The sequence below is a fragment of the Manacus vitellinus genome, unplaced genomic scaffold, assembly GCF_001715985.3.
Source record: "Manacus vitellinus isolate BGI_N305 unplaced genomic scaffold, ASM171598v3 scaffold_24_pilon, whole genome shotgun sequence".
Taxonomy (NCBI): domain Eukaryota; kingdom Metazoa; phylum Chordata; class Aves; order Passeriformes; family Pipridae; genus Manacus; species Manacus vitellinus.
The window spans coordinates 12,723,456-12,742,451 of NW_021939798.1; the positions used below are offsets into that span (position 1 = coordinate 12,723,456).

General features: G+C 42.0%; 2 protein-coding genes across 5 annotated transcripts in view; one reads left to right on the top strand and one right to left on the bottom strand.

The window, feature by feature from the left end:
• Positions 1 to 2,743, bottom strand: part of CCDC57 (coiled-coil domain containing 57) — a 37,129-nt gene extending 34,386 nt beyond the window's left edge. Inside the window, exon 1 of the mRNA XM_029960002.1 lies at positions 2,654 to 2,743. Within this exon, the coding sequence (XP_029815862.1) occupies positions 2,654 to 2,736 (83 nt within the window). The 5' untranslated portion in view covers positions 2,737 to 2,743. The remainder of the gene's footprint in view (positions 1 to 2,653) is intronic.
• Positions 2,744 to 2,922: 179 nt separating this feature from the next.
• SLC16A3 (solute carrier family 16 member 3) lies at positions 2,923 to 18,923 on the top strand. 4 transcript variants are annotated; one of them, XM_018073185.2, is made up of 5 exons: positions 2,923 to 3,025; positions 10,781 to 11,022; positions 11,500 to 11,643; positions 11,993 to 12,760; positions 14,054 to 18,923. In XM_018073185.2, exons 2-5 carry the CDS (start codon positions 10,800 to 10,802, stop codon positions 14,338 to 14,340), a joined length of 1,422 nt encoding a protein of 473 aa, XP_017928674.1. In that variant the 5' UTR covers positions 2,923 to 3,025; positions 10,781 to 10,799; the 3' UTR covers positions 14,341 to 18,923. The 4 variants fall into 4 exon arrangements, with proteins under 4 accessions (XP_017928674.1, XP_017928676.1, XP_017928675.1 ...); XM_018073187.1 differs by lacking the exon at positions 2,923 to 3,025 and adding an exon at positions 4,039 to 4,219 and having other exon boundaries at positions 14,054 to 14,931; XM_018073186.2 differs by lacking the exon at positions 2,923 to 3,025 and adding an exon at positions 8,728 to 9,508 and having other exon boundaries at positions 14,054 to 14,931.
• The last annotated feature ends 73 nt before the right edge of the window (positions 18,924 to 18,996 follow it).

The window sequence follows — 18,996 nt, forward strand, 5'->3', positions numbered from 1 at the left end:
TAGTTAATTTATTTATATGAATCACCTCTGGTTTAAAATACAGCAATGAAAACTGGCTTCAAACGATTTTCCATACCTGAGCACACAAAAATTATAATGCAAGTCCCAGCATAATTTACATACTGCAGTGGGCCTCTCAAAGCATTCATCTGAAGAATCACATAATAGGTAAATGTCTAAATCCATATGCCATTCTGACTGCTGGCATGCTCCTTTTCCTTATGCCTTATCTCAGCATTGCCTAACTTATCAACCACACCATCTTCTTCACCCCTACCCCCCTTTCAAGTGAGCTGTCATATTCTCCAACGTACCTTCAAACAGTCCCTAGTCACGTAGTTAAGTGCATGTCAGTTCCCCAAATGAGTAACTGATGGCTTCCAGTGATTCAATAGTGCCCAAAATGGATAAACTTTACTGGTGAGTCAAAAAGCTTATAGTCTACACAATGTGAACTTGGGGATCGATGTAGGAACCTGAATACACCTAAAATAAATGCAGGAAATGTCTTGGTTTTATAGATGGAAATAGAAGGAAACCTTTGGCCCTTTTAGCAAACAGGAGTTTAGAAGAGATTTTCTGTTCTTACCAAACATTAGTGAGTTCTGTAAGATTTCGGCCAAAGGTAAGATTTCAGCTACCTTTAGAACCACCTTCGGAGTCAACCTTTTTGGAATACAAGCCTTTGGCCCCATCACTACACTTTGAAATAGCAACACTTACAAGTAGCTTCACAAGGAAATTAAAACAATAAGGACTCACCCTCTGAAAATGCTACCTTGTAGAGAGGAAAAGCAGGGTACATACTGGCTACACATATACTACTAGGCTCAAAAGCACTACCAAGTTTCCAGCCCAAAGGCTATGTCCAACCCATCATGGCCCAACTCTGTAACAAGACCCAGCATTACACAATCTATTTATCCTGCCATCCTCATTTTTGTTTCTATGAGCCATGACACACTCCAAAGATGTTTACCTGGACGGTCAGAGTAACAGATTTATGAGAATCCATTTTACGGGATGGAACTGTCCTCCTTAAAAACTTAGAGCCAGAGGGTGGGGTGATGAGAAGTAAAAATGTCTTCCTCTCAAAATCTGAAGTTTTTCCAGTTCTTTGGGACTGGGAATGGAGATAATACTTCCTTTTCCTGAAGACCAAAGATTACCTGTGTGAAGACATAAAAATGTCTTCAGCTGCTAGACTTCACCAATTGTGTTGGGCCTCAGGCACTGCACAGCTTGCTTCAGAAACTCCATGACAATCAGCGGTTTCTGCTCTCCTGCAATTAACTTCATCTAGTCTGCAAGTAAATGGCCTAAATTCAGATAATGGTAGACAGTCAAAAACCTGCTTTACTGATCTTTAAGATTAGCAATGTAGGTCTTACTGGCTATATGCTATCTACCCAAAATTGCTCATCTTCACACATTACCGCAATGAATCTCTAAGCATGGACAAATGCGTACTACAGTTCATCAAAACTGAACCAAAAGCCAACGCAAACATAATGTGCAGGGAAAAGAAGAAACTTCTAAGTCATTAGAAGAGTTTCAGATCCTCCCTTGGTATTACATGATCTCAGTAAGGTTCTAAAATATTGGAAGCTACTAATCTCTACAATACCATAGTTCTCAAAAGAAAATACTGTATCCTACCTGTCCTCTTCTGGTTGGAACCTTACTCCTGTGCATCTCCACAGCAGTGATAGGAATCAAAGAATCATTTAAGTTGGAAAATTTTTAAGAGCATTGAGTCCAACTGTTAACCTCGGGGATGGTGACTCCACCAACTCCCTGGACAGCCCATTCCAATGCTTGATAACCCTTTTGGAGAAGAAATTTTTCCTAATATCCAATCTAAACCTCCCCTGACACAACTCAAAGCTGTTTCCTCTTGTCCTGTCCCTCGCTCCCCAGGAGCAAAGCCCAATCCCCACCTGGCTCTACCCTCCTGTCAGGGCAAGAAGGTCCCTCCTGAGCCTCTGTTTCTCTAGGCTGAACCCTGCCACCTCGCTCAGCTGGTCTTTGTGCTCCAGACCCTTCCCCAGATCTGTTCCCTTCTCTGGACACACTCCAGTCTCTCAACGTCTGTCTTGTCGTGAGGGGCCAAAAACTGAACACAGGATTCAAGGTGCGGCCTCACGAGTGCCCAGCACAGGGGGGCAGTCACTCCCCTACACACTGGATTGTGTGCTATAAGCACACAAAGGAGTAGAGCACCTACTCCTGAATTTCCTAAGCACCGAGTACCCCAAAGAGTGATACTTTCTGTAGTGTACTTGAGAAGCTCACTACAACTTTCACAGATGCTAAATAGCAGTATGAACACACACTCAGTTTTATAATCCAACATTTGTATGAATAGCAGTAGACCAGCAACAGATCAGTGCAGAAAGCTAAGTCCATCTTGATGTAAAAGGAGATGTCTCAAGCAAGCATATTTGCAGGGAGCACTCTCTTTTGTAGAGGATGAGGAGGGAAGCCTGTAAGTTATCTGCAAAATGCACAATATCACACTAAAAAATAGCTGAGAAGAAAACAACAAGGCAAGGAAGCTTGTAAGAGTCGCTCTCATGCGACAGTGTCTCATGAGACAATGAAGAAATTGCGATTGCTCCCTGGAAAACAGAAATAGCAGCACAGAACAAACCTCCACTGTAGAAGTCCATTCATACGTTGAAGTCCACAGCTCAGGCCCTGCTCCTCTGGACCTCTGGACAGCCAGTCCATCATCCACGCCGGCAGGACCCAGCCCCGCGCCGGCCTCCCGGGGCCGCGCAGCACGCGGCCGGCCCTGCGCGGGAGAACCCGTAGCAGCGGGAAGGAGTCACGGCGGCAGTAGGACCCAGGGCGCCCTCGCTGTGGCAGGGGAGGGGCGAGAGCCACAGACCCGCCGCGCCGGAGCTCCGCAGCCGGCGGGACCAGACGGGCTGGGGCGGGTGTGTGCGGGCGTACGGGGACAGCAGCTGCGGTCCGGCGCGAGCACGGTCATCCTCTCGGTGAGCCGCGGGACGTGACTCAGGTACTGAGGCGGAGCCGTCGTGCGTGATGTTGCGGAGCGCTTGCCTGGCGCACGGGGCCGAACGCCGTGGGGAGTGCGGGGAGCGCGGGGATGGCGGGGGGTTCCCGAGACGCGTGAACCGACCTCAAAGCCCCCGGCTCACCCAGGGCGCATCTCCGCGTGGGGCTGTCCGGGCCGGCGGATGCGCCCGAGCGCCTTCTAAGCTTTGGGCGAGCGCAGCGCGGGAGGCGAGGGTTCATCCCTCGCCCAGAGGCTGCGCTGGGCGCCGGTGCGGCGGTGGGCACGACGCCGACTGTCCTCGCCCCCCTTGGCGCCACCTCACGAGGGACGGCGGGGCGCCGTCCCACCGGCTGCGTTTCTCCCCGCGCATGGGACCAAGAGGGCGCATCTTTTCCTCGGAAAACCCTCGTTGCCGTATGGGTCGCCCAACGTCCTCACAGCCAACGGCCTGAAAGCGCTGTCCGGGCGCAAAGCAGTGCTGGCGACCAAGCCCCGCTCTGCCCGCTACGGGAGAGCGCTGCCCCCAGCTTCTTCCCCCTTTGGCGCCGGGTCACGTCTCGGCTTGCGGTGCCGCCGGCCCCAGCGCACGTACAGTGCCACACAGGTGGCTCGTGAGACACCCGCGAGCTCCGGCTTTGTTCCCGTCATCCCTGGCCTCAGACCGTTACTGGGCAAAGAGGGTCCCCGCGAAAGCCTCGCCTCCGCGATCCCTTCGCTGCTGCTCACCTCCTGTTTCAGTGTCGAGCCCCGGGGGGTGAATTTCGAAGTTCTTTGTCACAGTGGTGACCGCTCAGATCCGTCAGAGCGAGCGACGTGCAGACTGAGGACCGTCCCTTCGTAAAGGACGTCGTGGCAGCCCCGGGCATGAACTCCGTTACTCGGTTCAGCGAGCACTCTGAGAACGGTGGGGAGCCTCCCTGGGCTTCGCGAGCATCGCCGAGTGCTCCGCGGGAGCCCCCTCGGCTACGTGCCCCCCCCCGGAGCGCCGCTCGGGCGGTCGTGGCCGTGGCCGTTGGCGGCGGCACGACCGCCACCATTGTTTTCCCGACCCCGCTCCTCCCTTGCGGGGCGGCCGCCGCAACCCCTTTCCACTTCTTGGGAAGGAGCCCATTTTTGCTGCTGCTCGCAATCCACCGGGAATGGTCTGCGGCTTGCCTTCTTCTAAGAGGTTCCGCGAAGAAAAAGTGAACAAAGGTGGAGTTGAATTGCAGCAATACAACTTCCTCTCGGGCACAGACCGTTAGCACTGGCTGTGGAAATGCGCTCCTCTTGGGCAGCGGGTTTGCGTGCTTTTTGGCTAAAGCAATTGGAAGACTGTTTAGTTTAGAATGTCTCAGAGTAAAGTCAAGTATGGTTTTGCAATGGTTATTTCAGAGGAAGCAGTGTGGCAGTCAGCCGCTTTAAAATGTAAACCAGAATCTATTAGTACAGTACACCTGTTGTGGTTCAGTCAGAAGTATAACACAAGATATATTATTTATATATTATATTTTTATATTTTATATATTATATCTTTATATTATTTTCTATATTATATTTTATATACTTTATATATTATAAAAATATTAAGGTGATGTTTTAAATTGTGACTGAAGTGGGAATTCACATATCTCAGTTATCTCACCCTATTATGCAGCTGCACTGTCCAAAGTGATTGTGTAAAATGACACCTCTGAGCCAGGCGATCTTTTCTCAATATATTCAGCTACATGTGCTAACCTGGCTTGAGATACAAGTGCATACAAGCACTTTATACATCACGGTAGTTCCATGGTATTCTGCAAAAATTAGCACATACGTCCAGCTGGTGACAGGACTAGACCCTTAATTAGTGTTTATTTAGCTCTGTCACTTTTTGGTTTTATACTAGGCAATATAAGGACACTTCTCCAAGAATTTTCTGGGTTTTTAAAGCTTCAACACATTGCAAAGCCACCACAGCTGCAGGGCTGAAATTAATTTTCACGATACATGAAAATTAGTTGTAAGTATTCAGCTGAAGTTGGGGGTCTGCAACTTATATTTTTGAAAGCAGCCAGATAATTCCAATACAACTGAAGGCATGTTTGTCACTTTTCTGTGAACACAGAAAGGGCACATGTTCTCTGGTCTTAAGGAGCTGCTGTGATTATGACATTAATGCACTTATGGTAATGGTTGTGGTGTAAAAAAACCTGTAGGCTTTAGAAAAATAAATCCGCTTCTCCAGAAAGTGGGCATTTGATATAGATACAATAACTATGGAGGTTGACATTGCTATCGTTATAGGACTAGTATATTTGTTTTCCCAAATAATGTAAAGAGCAGGGTTCCAACATTTTCATTATATGACATAAACAAACAAATAAATAGGCACAACTTTCCCTGTAGAGCACTTTACCCGGATAACAGAATCTAGACTGGTTAGTATTATTTGCTACACATAAAAATTGCAGTGTGTCATTGCAGTCTGCTAATAACTTGCAATGAATGTTACTCACTGTGCTGTAGCAGTGAACGCTTAAGACATTTTGCAGCTAAATGGGGACTGGAGATTGATTAATAGTTAAGTGTTGGTATGGAACGTTACTTACAGCTACAGACAGCACGGGATTATCCTAGGAGTTTTGAGAGAGAGATGAGAGTGGTGAAAGCTGGCAAACCCTTAAGAAAGGCAGCAGATCTGGAAAACCGTCTCTGATAAAACAGTGGAGGCCAAAATGGGAGAGTGGAAGTCCCTATGGGGCTTTTTGGGAAGGAGAGAAGGTCAGGGTAGGCATTGGCAAATATGGTAATGATTTTGTAGGAAACAGAAGTTTGCAGCAGCCTTTGGAATGAACGTGTAATTCAATTGGCTGATATTTAAGCAGGTAAGCCACCTGAAATGCACTAGTGCGTTATACCAGTGGCCCATCAAAATGGTTTCTATTAAGTACTTGAGTTGTAATAAATAAAATTTGATTTACAGATGTATGTATTAGTATTTAGAGAATCAGGAAAGACTTAAAGTCATGCTGAATAGGCAGATGTCCGTGATGTCAATGCAAAGTGTAGTTGTTCTAAATGCAGAGGGCTGTCACAAGGGTCAAGAATATTAAAATAAAAATACTTTTGCAGGAGTAATTGCCTGCAAAATTTCAGTAGAGTTGGTTAGTCTTAGGATTCTTCACTCAAAACCATGAAAAACATACATATTTTGTTTAGTCTGCTTAGATTTTAATACCCTTAAGGGGGCTAATACAGGAGGTTATGACTCCTATTAGCACAGTATTGAGCAGCATATGCTTTTCAATGTATTCATACCTCCAACACCCTATGAAGAGAGAATTATTATTTTCTTCACTCCACAGATAAGAAACTGAAGGAGGATCTCTACATTGCTCAGCTTAGACCATCTTCCTCATTTTGTAATTATACAGTTCTCAACCTGGTGGGGTTCCCAACTGAATTCCAGCCTGAACTGGGTTCCCCATCTGGAAATCCATGTTCTATTTTTGATTACTATTTTTTATTTGTATCATAGGAATTCAAGGTTGAGTAGATTTCTGCCACGGTTAGAAGAAATTGCTTCTGCTTGAGAATTCTTGAAATTAATTCTTCCTGAGAATGGGAAGTTCTTAAGATATATAGGTCCGCCTACATACTCACAAATGTCCTTTCTACCCATACTGCTGACCATGAAGTACTGCGATGTGGCCAATAAGAGTATTGGCTAAACACAAATAATAGATTCTTGCAATTTCTAGCTGCTCCTTTTTATAATCCAAATGCTCCCCTTTTATAGACATCACATCAAAACCACCACCCACAATGCTCCCGACAATCACCTAGTATTTCCTCCTAACTGAGCCTATACTAGTTTCCATAGCAACAGGAAGATAATATCAGGAAGATGAAACCCCATGTATTTAACTACATTTGTTCCCTTTGTTTTAGACATTACCAAAGCAAGAACCTATTCATGATAGAAGGAATCTGGAATAAATACTGACAATACTATCATGTCTGTTGTGGAGATACGAAACTGAGCTGCAGCCAGTTAAATGTAATCCTTTGCCTCTAAATAGGGCTGAGCTAGCAAAAGCAGAAAGCAAAGCAAGCTGTTGCAATAGTTATGCAGTCACCTCCTGTCTTAGCAGGCTTTGACAGCATCCCAGCACTGAAGTAAAATCATAAATAAAAACTTTACCTGTGCAAATCAACCACAAGCTCAGCTTTTCTAAAACTACTGCCCTTGTTTGCACATCTTACATGGGAACCTCTGCACTACTTCCTTATTAGTTCTTAAGGAGGTGAATACAATCTAGCCTAGTAAGGCACACAGCAAGAGGATGAAGTACATCTTCTGCTGTGTTCATTTCATTCTGGTTAACAGTTTTTAATTTTGGTGTGTTACCATGAACTACTGATGGACAAAACCAGATGAATAATATTAATGGTAGAATCACAGAATGGTTAGGGTTGAAAGGGACCTTAATGTTCTTCTTATTCCAAGCCCCCTGCCATGGGCAGGGACACCTTCCACTAGACCAAGCTGCACCAAGCCCCGTCCAACTTGGCCTTGGACACTTCCAAGGATGGGGCAGCCACAGCTTCTCTGGGCAACCTGTGCTACGGCCTCACCGCCCTCACACCCTCCTAATATCTAACCTAAACCTACTGTCTGTCAGTTTGAAGCCATTCCCCCTTGTCCTCTCACTACATGCCCTTGTAACAAGTCCCTCTCCAGCCTTCTTGTACCCCTTCAGGCACTGGAAGGCTGCAATAAGGATGCTCCAGAGCATCCTCTTCTCCAGGCTGATCAATCCCAATTCTCTCAGCCTTTCTTTTTGATGTATGCATGTGCAAATTAAACCACTTTTAAAAGGATGACATTTGAAGATCTGTTATGCTGGTTTATGGTTATTTTTAGCCAAATGTGGTAACAGACATGACAAAAAGAAGAGTAAATGGATGATACTATTTGTTTCCCCATAGGCTTATTTTTATGAATGCTGGAAAGTAGGCCAGGTTCCCTCACATCAGCAAGTCTTGCTCTTTCATCACAGCAGCACATAAAACCGTTTTAGAGACTGTTTCTCATAGTAAAGATGGTAAGTCCCGTAGGGCAGGTGGAACAGAATATGTCTCTTACAGGCCGCCTTGCTCTGCTGGGCATGAAAGGACGGCAACGGAGGAGGCTGTTTCCACCTCGTATAGGGGAACCGAGCTCCGGCCGCCGCCGAGCGCTGGGCGGGGGAAGCGGCCCCGGCCCCGCCCGGCCCGCGGGCAGCGGCCGCCCCTCGCCCAGTCACGTCCCGCACGTCTCAGTGCGGGGCCGCACAGCGCGGGTCACGCCGCCGGCGGGAGCGGCCTCCGCACCCCGCCCGCCCGGGGCTTCCCCCGGGCCGCACTCGCGGCGGACCTGGAGCGCCGGGTTCACTTCTGTCGCCCCGGAGAAACTCGAACGGTTCCCTTATGAAGGAACAAGCGAGCTGCCAGCTAACTGGTTCTTGACGGGCGCTTCCTCACGCAGATGTCGGGACTCTGCACTGTAGGACTGCAGAGGCTGCCCTTTGAACATCTTTCCTGTCGACGCAGTAAAGTAGACTCACCGCGCCTGTGTGCAGGAAGCAGCACGGGGGTGAATGCCATAAGCCACTGAATATCCCTATCCAGCACTTTAAGCAGTCTGGAGAGATTGCCAGTTGCTATTTTTCAACAAAGCATGCTCATGTGTTATTGCTAACTTTATGTTGCTACTAGATGTTTAATGCAAACGAACAAAATTTCCACAACCCTTTCCCCCAACATTTTAAACATTCACTCCCAATGAAATGTTCTGACAATTTGGAAGTAGTGTAAGTGACAATTCCTCCTACGCCCTGGACTCCATTTTTTTATCTTACTGCTGTTCTTTATACATTTGAACTGAGATACTTTAATCAGCATTTCCCCTGTTATCATCAATACTAGAGAGCTGCCACTGTCACAAAGGATTACACTTTGTGTACCTACTCTGTGCTGTCTGGTTTTTGCTTCAAAAAAATAAGTCCTTATTTGAATAAGGCTTTATAACTTCTATCAAATAGAAGTTACTGGGAAAAACAATTTTGAAGGGTGGACAGATCCCAGTGTCAGAAGTGCAGAGATGCATCTTAAGACTTATTTAGCAACCTAAAGCCTGCTGCAGAAATTGCCCAGTCTACCAAGCTATGTATTTTTACATATTCTAACAGCAATCAGCAAATGAGCCATCTGCAGCCTCAGATGACTGGTTTTGTTGAGGTATTCAGTTTCCCTTATTGTTAAACCATTTTATGTTCTAGTTGTATGGACTTAAGATGAATTGTTTTCTATTTAATTTCCAGAAACCAGAAAACTGGTAAAGCCAGTACTATGACACTTACTGTTCTCATACAGCCCAGGGTAATAAAACAGCAATAGTCGTGGCAAGATTTGTTTCTGTATCTGTATATAAAGTTGTTTCTTCCAAGAAGTGGGAGTGCTGCTCTAAATGCCATAGTAAGTATGTCCATACAGGCGTATTAACAATCATCCATTTGGTGCTCAGTTGTCTAGACAAGTCTTCATCAGATTGTTGTGCCACATGCAGTCTGGTTGGGAAATGGAGATGTAAGAACTATATAGTTCCCCATTTACAACAATTGCTGTGCAAGCCTATTCTCTTGAAAGCAGAAGCATTCTTCAGTGATGGGCACTCCTCTTTTGGGCACTTTTGTAGAGAACACTGACACAATAGGAGTAATCAGCTGAACTTTAAAGAAATGGCCAATTTTTGTACATGTAAGATTTAATGTGTAACTTGTTTGAAGCTCACCTCAACATTTTCAAGACTTTTGTAGTACACAGGCCCTACAAAACCCTAATTGCTGTGATGCAATACCTTCCTGCACTCCTCACATAACATATGGGGACACTTTATGTGCCTTTTCAGTGTCTTTTTTCACCCCATATCTCTCTAAGACTTGGCAGCATTACACATTCTCATGAGAAAAGATTTTTCATATGCAAAGCTGCTTATGACTGCTTATAGATGTGAAAAATTAGATTCATGAAATATACTTTTTTTTTTACTGCGAAGGTACTAACAACAACAATGGAAAGTATTTGCTTCATGCAGGCTGTGATACTGAACATTGCTACAGTTACTGACTCCCAGCATCCACAAAGACTGCCTGTGCAGATTTTCACTGCACTTTAGCTTAGATACTTAACTCGATGGCTGACAACTTCTCAGCATCTCAAGGGATCTTTATATCTTTTCAAGATAGCAGAGTATCAGGGTGGTATTGCTATCCTCAGTAGGAACAAAAAGCCAGGGTGATTAGTCCACTGTTGCACAGCACTCTTGCGATGCACCAGATCTTCTACAGGCATAGTCCAGGAGCTTCACATAACAAGGTCTTGTAACAAAAATCCCGCAGACTTCAATGCAGTAGTCATTACATATCTGTGAAAATCAAATACATCCCTGATCTGCTGTAATGGCTTCAGTTTTTCTATGGAACAGTGATTTGGTTGAAATCCAGTTTTGACTTTGAGAGCTGTGAGGGGACATTTAGAACGCAGTTATGTGCATCTCCTTTTTATGTATTTTTGCAAGCTTTGTAAGAACTAAATCTGAACAAGGAATAGGTACAATTGCAGTGCATCTTCAAGACTTTTATTTAAAGCCGTCCTATACCTTATTTTTAATTGTTCTCCAATTTTTGCCAGTTTTGGTTAGATAATCATCCCAATATCTATAGATACTAATTGCTTTTTGTTTCTTAGGGAACACGCAAGCTTCATCATGGGAGCTGTAGTAGCTGATGATGGTCCATCTGGTGTTAAAGCCCCTGATGGAGGCTGGGGCTGGGCTGTCCTTTTTGGCTGTTTTATCATCACAGGATTCTCCTACGCCTTTCCTAAGGCAGTTAGTGTTTTCTTTAAAGAACTTATCCGGGAATTTGGCATTGGATATAGTGACACTGCATGGATTTCCTCCATTCTGTTGGCCATGCTTTATGGAACAGGTGAGTAGTTATCTGTTTTTGAAACAGTATTGTGTCATACAATGAAGTTTGTAAATCATACGGCTATTTACAGCATGTATCATGACTGCTTATTGTTACTTGTGTGCAAGTAAGGCATTCCAAAGAAGCATTACTATAAATCACATAAATCAGTTATTTAAATTCAGCTTGGATTTAAATTAAGCCTCTGTAACTCAGTATTTACTAGATGATGCAAAAGAAAAATTGCACAGCACTCTGAAGACAAAAAAGATAAGTATTTGACTGTAGAGGAAAGAACACTCTTCCTGATTGGCTTGACTGTATGGAGAAAGCAGGAAAGAATCACAGAATCACTGAGGTTGGGAAGACCTTAGACCTTTAAGATCATTGACTCCAACCTCTGTGAAGTCCACCAAAGAAGAAATGCAAAGTGACGTAAAATCAATCCCAAAGATTCGTTTATCTTAGCAACTCTAACTTGCTTTTCTTGCCTAGGTCCACTGTGTAGTGTATGTGTCAACCGCTTTGGCTGTCGTCCTGTCATGCTGGTGGGTGGCCTCTTTGCCTCCATGGGGATGGTGATAGCTTCCTTTTGTACAAGCATCGTTCAGATCTATCTAACTGCAGGTGTGATTACTGGTACGTAGTGTGTATTGCTGAAAATGAGTTAACGTATGTCTTAGCTTTAGGTTGAAGTTTTCTAAATGTGATAAATACCTGAAGCATCATGATCACCCAAATGGATTTTAATAAAAATGGCAGATAAATGTGGAATTAAACTGTCATTTATTTTTGCTATGAGTATTTAATAGCATGAAGTGTAATCATAAAGTACAAGAATATTATGGAGGTGGAATGCTTTAAAAATGTTACTTTAGATTTCTTCTGTCCATTTGGAATAAAACTATTTTCTCTTTATGTATAATCATAATTTCTTTAATAGTGATACTGTAGGCCGGTATTATTTTTTATGTATCCTGTGTTACAGGTTTGGGTCTGGCACTAAACTTTCAGCCATCACTCATCATGTTAAACCGTTACTTTGACAAACGCCGGCCCTTGGCCAACGGGCTCTCTGCCGCTGGGAGTCCAGTGTTTCTTTGTGCTCTATCACCGCTGGGGCAGATACTACAACATGAGTATGGCTGGAGAGGAGGATTCCTTATACTGGGTGGGATGCTGCTCAACTGCTGTGTATGTGGAGCACTAATGAGACCTTTGGAGCCACCCAAAAAGTCTGAAGCTACCAAAGAGCCAGCTGAGAAGAAAGTGAAGAAAAAACTTCTGGATTTCAGTGTGTTTAAAGATGGTGGTTTTGTAATCTATGCCCTAGCAGCATCTATCATGGTGCTTGGCCTCTTTGTTCCCCCAGTTTTTGTTGTGAGTTATGCCAAGGATTTAGGCTATCAAGACACCAAAGCAGCTTTTCTTCTGACTATTCTGGGATTCATTGATATCTTTGCTCGGCCTATTTGTGGAATGGTAGCTGGTCTTAAATGGGTTAGACCACGCTGTGTCTACCTCTTCAGTTTTGCTATGATTTTCAATGGTTTCACAGATCTCATGGGTTCGATGTCTGTTGATTATGGTGGACTGGTGGTCTTTTGCATTTTCTTTGGCATTTCTTATGGAATGGTAGGTGCTCTTCAATTTGAAGTTCTCATGGCTATTGTTGGTACTCAGAAGTTTTCCAGTGCTATCGGTTTAGTGCTCCTGGCAGAAGCTATGGCTGTTCTAATTGGTCCGCCATCAGCAGGTAAGTATTCCATTTAGTTCAGAATTCAAAACCATATGCACCGCATCCATTTACACAAAATTTAAGGGAGCAGAGAAAAGGATGAGAGTCACTCAAGAAATGCAGATTGTGCCAGTGTTGCACATGCTTCGAAGGCTTTCTGCAGTTACACTCTGAAATAGACCAAGAAGAGGTGGGATGAATCTTTTCTCCTTCTCGGATCCATTTTTAGTATTGGTTAAATTGCCATCTGGAGATGCTGCTGTTTCTCCTCTGAAAACCTGCACTGAATCTCTTATTGGCAGATATCTGATTGGGATTCAGAATATGAAACCTGTCAATTTTCTTTGGAAAGCACTAGGACAGATTCTCTATACCCATGGTAGTTTTGGAGAAGAAAACATTGGAAGAAAAAAAATCTTACAAGGAGTATAAAACTGGACTACTTTAAGGGAGGTAGACTGCTTCTATTGCACTTGAGTCACAACCCAAGAATAAGGAAACGACAACATAGTCAAATTCATTAATTTGAAGTAAAAATGAAAATTAATTACTAATCAAAGAACATATATTTTACAGATCCTGAACTGAAACACACTTTGCCTCCCAAACCCCAACAGTTCATTGACATAAAATATTTACACCATACACTAACAAACATGAAGTATTTTTATTGTGACAGAACCCCCTTCATGGGAGTTCTATGGAAGTACTATGGAAGTATTATGGAAGTACTATGGAAGTACTATGCACTACTTCCTTTGATCTTCAGGTTCAGAGAGGCACTTCCTTCACATTCTCCCACCTGTTCTTTCACATCCACCAAGTCCTGTGAAAACTTAACTTTACTAAAGTGTCAGAATCAGTCAATTACTCCAGACTGACTACTAAGTAAGATTTGCATCTTAAGCAGACAGCCCATGGAGAAAGTTAAATGAGATTGGGAGCAAGAGGAAGCTGATGATACAGATCCTGGCCACAGATGTACACATTTTTATCTGAAATACATAGCACTTGTTTCATCTCTTGCATATGAAGGCTAGGCTGGTTTTATTTCAGTCAAATTGCATGACTGTGTGTGTGCATGGGAGTATGTGTTTTGGGATGCGATATAATGTCAGTGACTGCTAAATTGAACTGAAATAATTGAGAAATATTTTGTTATAAACTTTTTAAAATCCCATTTCGAAAAACTTGCTTATAGATAGTCATGGTAATTCTAGACAGCAGTGATATAAATGTTTAAAAAAAGCAGAAAAAATTCGCTGCAAAATAATTGCTTTTGTTAATTATCTGAAATGTTACCTTTTTCAGGAAAACTCCTCGATGCAACAGGGAGGTACATGTTTGTATTCATTATTGCTGGAATTGAAGTTACCACCTCAGCACTTGTATTGGCCTTGGGAAATTTCTTCTGCATTAAGAAAAAATCGGAAGAACCACATACAAAAGAAGAAGCAGCAGAAAGAGAGGAATTAAACAAATCTGAAGACAAAACTCCTGAAGATGCCAAGGTGGACTCTATTGAAGTGGAGCAGTTTCTGAAAGATGAGCCTGAAAAAAATGGCGAAGTTGTAACTAACCCAGAAACATGTGTGTGAGCATGACAGGGAATTGAAAAGTGTTTAGAAAAGAAAGATTTCCAACACTATTTATTTTAGAAACAGAACTAGTTTAGGGCTGGGCCATCTGCTTTAGTAACTGGAAGCTAGTCAGCTCATCAGATCTCTTTGGAAGCTGATTAGCTGGACAACTTCTCATTGGAAAATCAGCTTTATCAGCAAAAGGTGGAGCATTGTGATTATACTTTTTATGTAAACTAAAAAGCTTTTATAAACACAAGTAGGCTCTTGCTATGCATCACCAGAAACTGCTCACTTGGAAGAGATATAGGAAAAGTATATTTTAAGAAAAGTGGACTTATACGTATGTTTTCAGACAATATTGATGAAATCGCTGTGTTGTGTGACTAAGTATAATTTCCCTGTGTTCTTTGTGAAGGGAAAAGAGTTTGAGATGGAGAAAAATCTCAGGAACTTAACGGTCTCCATTAGGTTTTTGAATTTCTTACCTTTTTAGATTTTTTAGATTAATTGGCTCAGTCCTAATTTAATTTTGATAATATCTGTAACTTTGACTTATGTAAATGTATTTCTGAGTTCTGTCTAAACCTGTAACCTTTGTAATTATCATCTGGAAATTCTGTTTGTGAAAAGGCATATTACAGATAGTGTCCTGATTAGATGACACAAGTGGTATTCTGAGGTAGTATACTGAAAGAAAAAAAATGAGCAGAATTGATCCCGACAGACCTTAAGCAAACAAAATTAGCCTACATTACATATACTGTGTTCAGTACGATTTCCATAGAGCATTGAAAAATATTACGAGTAACATGGAGAACATGGATATTAGATTTAGTAGAATATTCTGAAAAAGTGTCCATTTTGTATATAGAAAAAGTGGTGCTAGTTTCCAGATGTCCTATAAATTAGAGTGGGTAGACTTAGGGAAGAGACTGGACTAGTTTGAAACATGTTAGCCATCTATAAAACGCAATGTTAGCATCACAGGAAGGTCTTAACAAGTTTGGTTTTGGTTTGTTTTCTTGTCTTCCCCTCTTCCCCTCCCTCCCCCCCCCATTTATCCCACTTCCCTATCCTTTTGCTTAATCTATGGAAGTTCAAAGTGCCATTCCTGCTGGCTAAGGAAACACGACAGAACTGTTGATCATATTTATGACAGCACTGCACTGAAATAGAAAAGGAAGGCATTCTATTTTTTTTCACCCAAACACATTGAAGAAATGTCATTTTTTTGTACAAAATCATGCTTCTGCAGCTTACCTTTCAGATCTGCTTATAAAAATCTGTCTAGGCTTTGTGACTGCAGTAACAATCTTCAAAACAGACTAAGTGTAAAAGATCTGGTTTTCTTACTGGTAGCGAAGGAATACTGGCTTTCAGGTGCCAAAATTGTTGTGCTTGATAACTGAAAACTTAAAGATGCTAATCCCCTAAAACCCTATATCCCTTTTAAATTAACATCATTAATTGTTTCATACTTTACCATTATTAACAGAAACAAAGTGCCAAAACCATGAACTATCTCAGCTACCAGCTTCCATTCTGCTAGTTTCTTCAGAATGGCTTTGCATCATTAGGACAACCTTGTACAAAAATTGAGAAGTTAGGATCTTGACTTTTAAAAGAAATAGATGCTGCACAGAATAAACTGTTTATTTTTATATCTCATGTAGTGTGTTACTTTAAAGCCTTTTATTAATTTAGTGGCAGGAAATGCAGTGACATTTCCCAGTTACAAGAGCTTAGCCATGGAACTTAGCTCCAGTTTGCTAAAGACTAAATTGATACTTGAAACACAACACTGCTAGCTCCAGAAGGCAAGAGAAAAATGGAATCCACAGAGTAGTTTATCGTATCCCTACGATACGTTTATTTATCGTATCCCTAGAAGCTGCTTCAGATGATACATGAAAACCTGATACAGTTTTCAGATTGGGGTTCCCCGCTCTGTTTCAAAAAGCAAAAACTGGAAATGTTCCCAAAGGTGAATTCAGATTCTCAGCCATTTTTGTCTTACTGTGGCTTTTGAAAGATTTCTTTGCTAAATAATGCTACGCTGTTATTACACAACTAAATGGTTATTCCTTTAACCTCAGGTTTTGGCACAATTTTAAGTTTCTGTACATTCTGCAAATTGTCTAGATGGCTTTGTATGTGACAGAATATCCTTTGTGCTTATCATACTGACTTTCCAGACTTGTGTTTCATTTTTCATACATAATACTTTTATGACTAAGCTGAAACGAGAAGTGTTATGTTACAATTTTATATGATTGAGGCAGAAGAGGAAGTTATGAAGACAGTGGAAAGCCATTTCAACAAGACACCCTAAATAACCTCGGAAGTAAAACCTAGTGTTCACAGGAAGGGCCTTTGACTCAAGGATGAATTACTCTGACTAGGACTGCCAGTGTTCTTGAGCTGTTTTCAGCACAGACCTACCACTGGATTGAGGTGTTCATAACAGCAGGAGATGCTTTACTACATGAGTGGTCAAATCACAGGACTCCTTTATCGACTGAGAAATAAAAGGGCTAGAATTTAATTTGCTAAGAAGTTTAAAAAGCTTTTACCATTTTCATTAATTACAAGAAGCATCACCACAAAGATGAGGAGCTCCCAATGCAGCTCTCTTAGCAACACCAAAACTGGCAGGCTTAAGAGTATTTCAGAGTTCTGGAGTCAGTTAAGCTCCCTGCTCCCATTCTGTCCCATCCAAAGGTAACACCCAGGTGTGTGCAAGCCCTCCAGTCCTCTATCTGTTCGGCTGCCTTAATTCCCTTGGAAAGAAATTGCTTATATTGATGGGAAAGAAACCTCCATCCATGCCAGATCCCAACCTGGACACCTGTTGGCCAGTATGAGGGTGTGCTGCAGCATGTAAAACTGCTCCTATTGACACAGGCCACAAAGGCCTTCACATTGAGCTCCTGTTTTACAGACCTTCCTCCTTCCTACACCAAGACTTAAAAAAAAAAAGCAAGCAGCGAATCCTTTGGTTCCTAGCACTGTCTAGCCAGGCTCCTTATTTTAACTCTGCTTACTGTGTATTTAATATTTAAATATACGTGTAAATAAAAATAAATATATATAAAATATATTTTGTATATTTAAAAGCAAGGAATTGCTTTTAAATCCCTCCAGGTATTTTGGTATAGTATTTCTTTAATCCCAACACCACTGAGATCCCCCTAAAGGCAGTCTGTGAGATATGCTCTTCCAAATATTTCGAGGATGCGCATGGTCAGAGTCAGAAAGCAATGCTAAAGAGACACTAATGCCCAAGGACACAGGCAGAACAGTTTCATGCGACATCTACCCAGACGAACCTTTGTTCACCCTCTACCTGGTTAAAATTTTGTGATTTGAAAAAAAAGGAGAGGGAAAAGGAAAGGAATGCAGGTAATTATGCAACTGAATTGCCAAGCATCCAAAGATTATAATTTGCTCCTTCCTTTGAAAGAAAGGTAATTTCGTTAGACACGTAGTTGGTAAATACATCTCTAAGAAGTCTATAAAGCAAACAATCAACGGAAACAAGTGCAAAAAATCCAAGTATAAGACTATAAAATTGCTGAAAGACAGTTTTCATAGATTATGCCTCTGAAACTAAAGGGCAGTCTTTTACTGAACAGGTGAGCAAAATTTTTGAAGCATTTTAGATCTTCATACTTTCTATAAATTGTATACTACAGGATTTATGCTTAAAATACTGTATGTTTTTTGTGTAATTGACCTTAAGCCCTTATCTTCCTGATGCAAGGAGAGGAAATGTGTATAAATGTCAGGAACGCACAGAGACTATATAAAGAGGTGTACATGTGTATGCGCATATATATTTGCATATATATGTATCAATCTATATGTATCAAACATGCAGCAGAGTAAATAGAGACAGTTCGCCCATTTATTATAGGCAATGAGCAGAGTTAAAATTATTTCCTTCCTCCTCCTAAGTTTGCCTTTCTAAAAATTCTAAATAAAATATCTTGCAGCTATTTGGAGCCTAGAAGACCTCAGTAGAACTAAAAGTCTTCAAGTGATGCAGCTATCTGTTTAAAGCTAAGCCAGTTCCCTAAAGTTAAGACTTGAGATGGTATGAAGGTATGGTGTGAAGGACTGAACAGTTCTTGTGCTGGTTAATATTAAATCCCATACACAAAAACGTGTGTTAAGCAATGTAAAAATCATTCTCTAAAAAGAAGTTAGAATACTCCCCTAACCAAGCAACCAAACTTCAAAATGAAAAAAACAGAATTCACATATGCACCATTGGTACATCCCAAAGAAAAGGTTTAGTTTGGTAGACAATCACAAACAGAGGAATTTCAGCAGAATGCAAACTCTTCCATGTTATAGGGCTAAGTACTCACTTATGTGTGTGTGTGTGTATGTGTGTGCGCACCACCCTTTCTTTAGGATTATGGGAATACACCTCAATTTTGTCCAAGTGAGATGAAATTTTGTTTCTTGTTAACGCACTTTAATGTAATGTGTACATTTATACTTAGATTTTTTTTTTATGCTTTTCTAGTAAACTATTGCAAATGTAGTGAATAAATATCTGATTGTCAAAACCTGTGGGTTTGAGAAAATAAGCTCAGAAAAAATAACTTTAACACCCAGATTTGGAAATTTGGCTCCATTTGCACACGCTCAAACAGCTATACA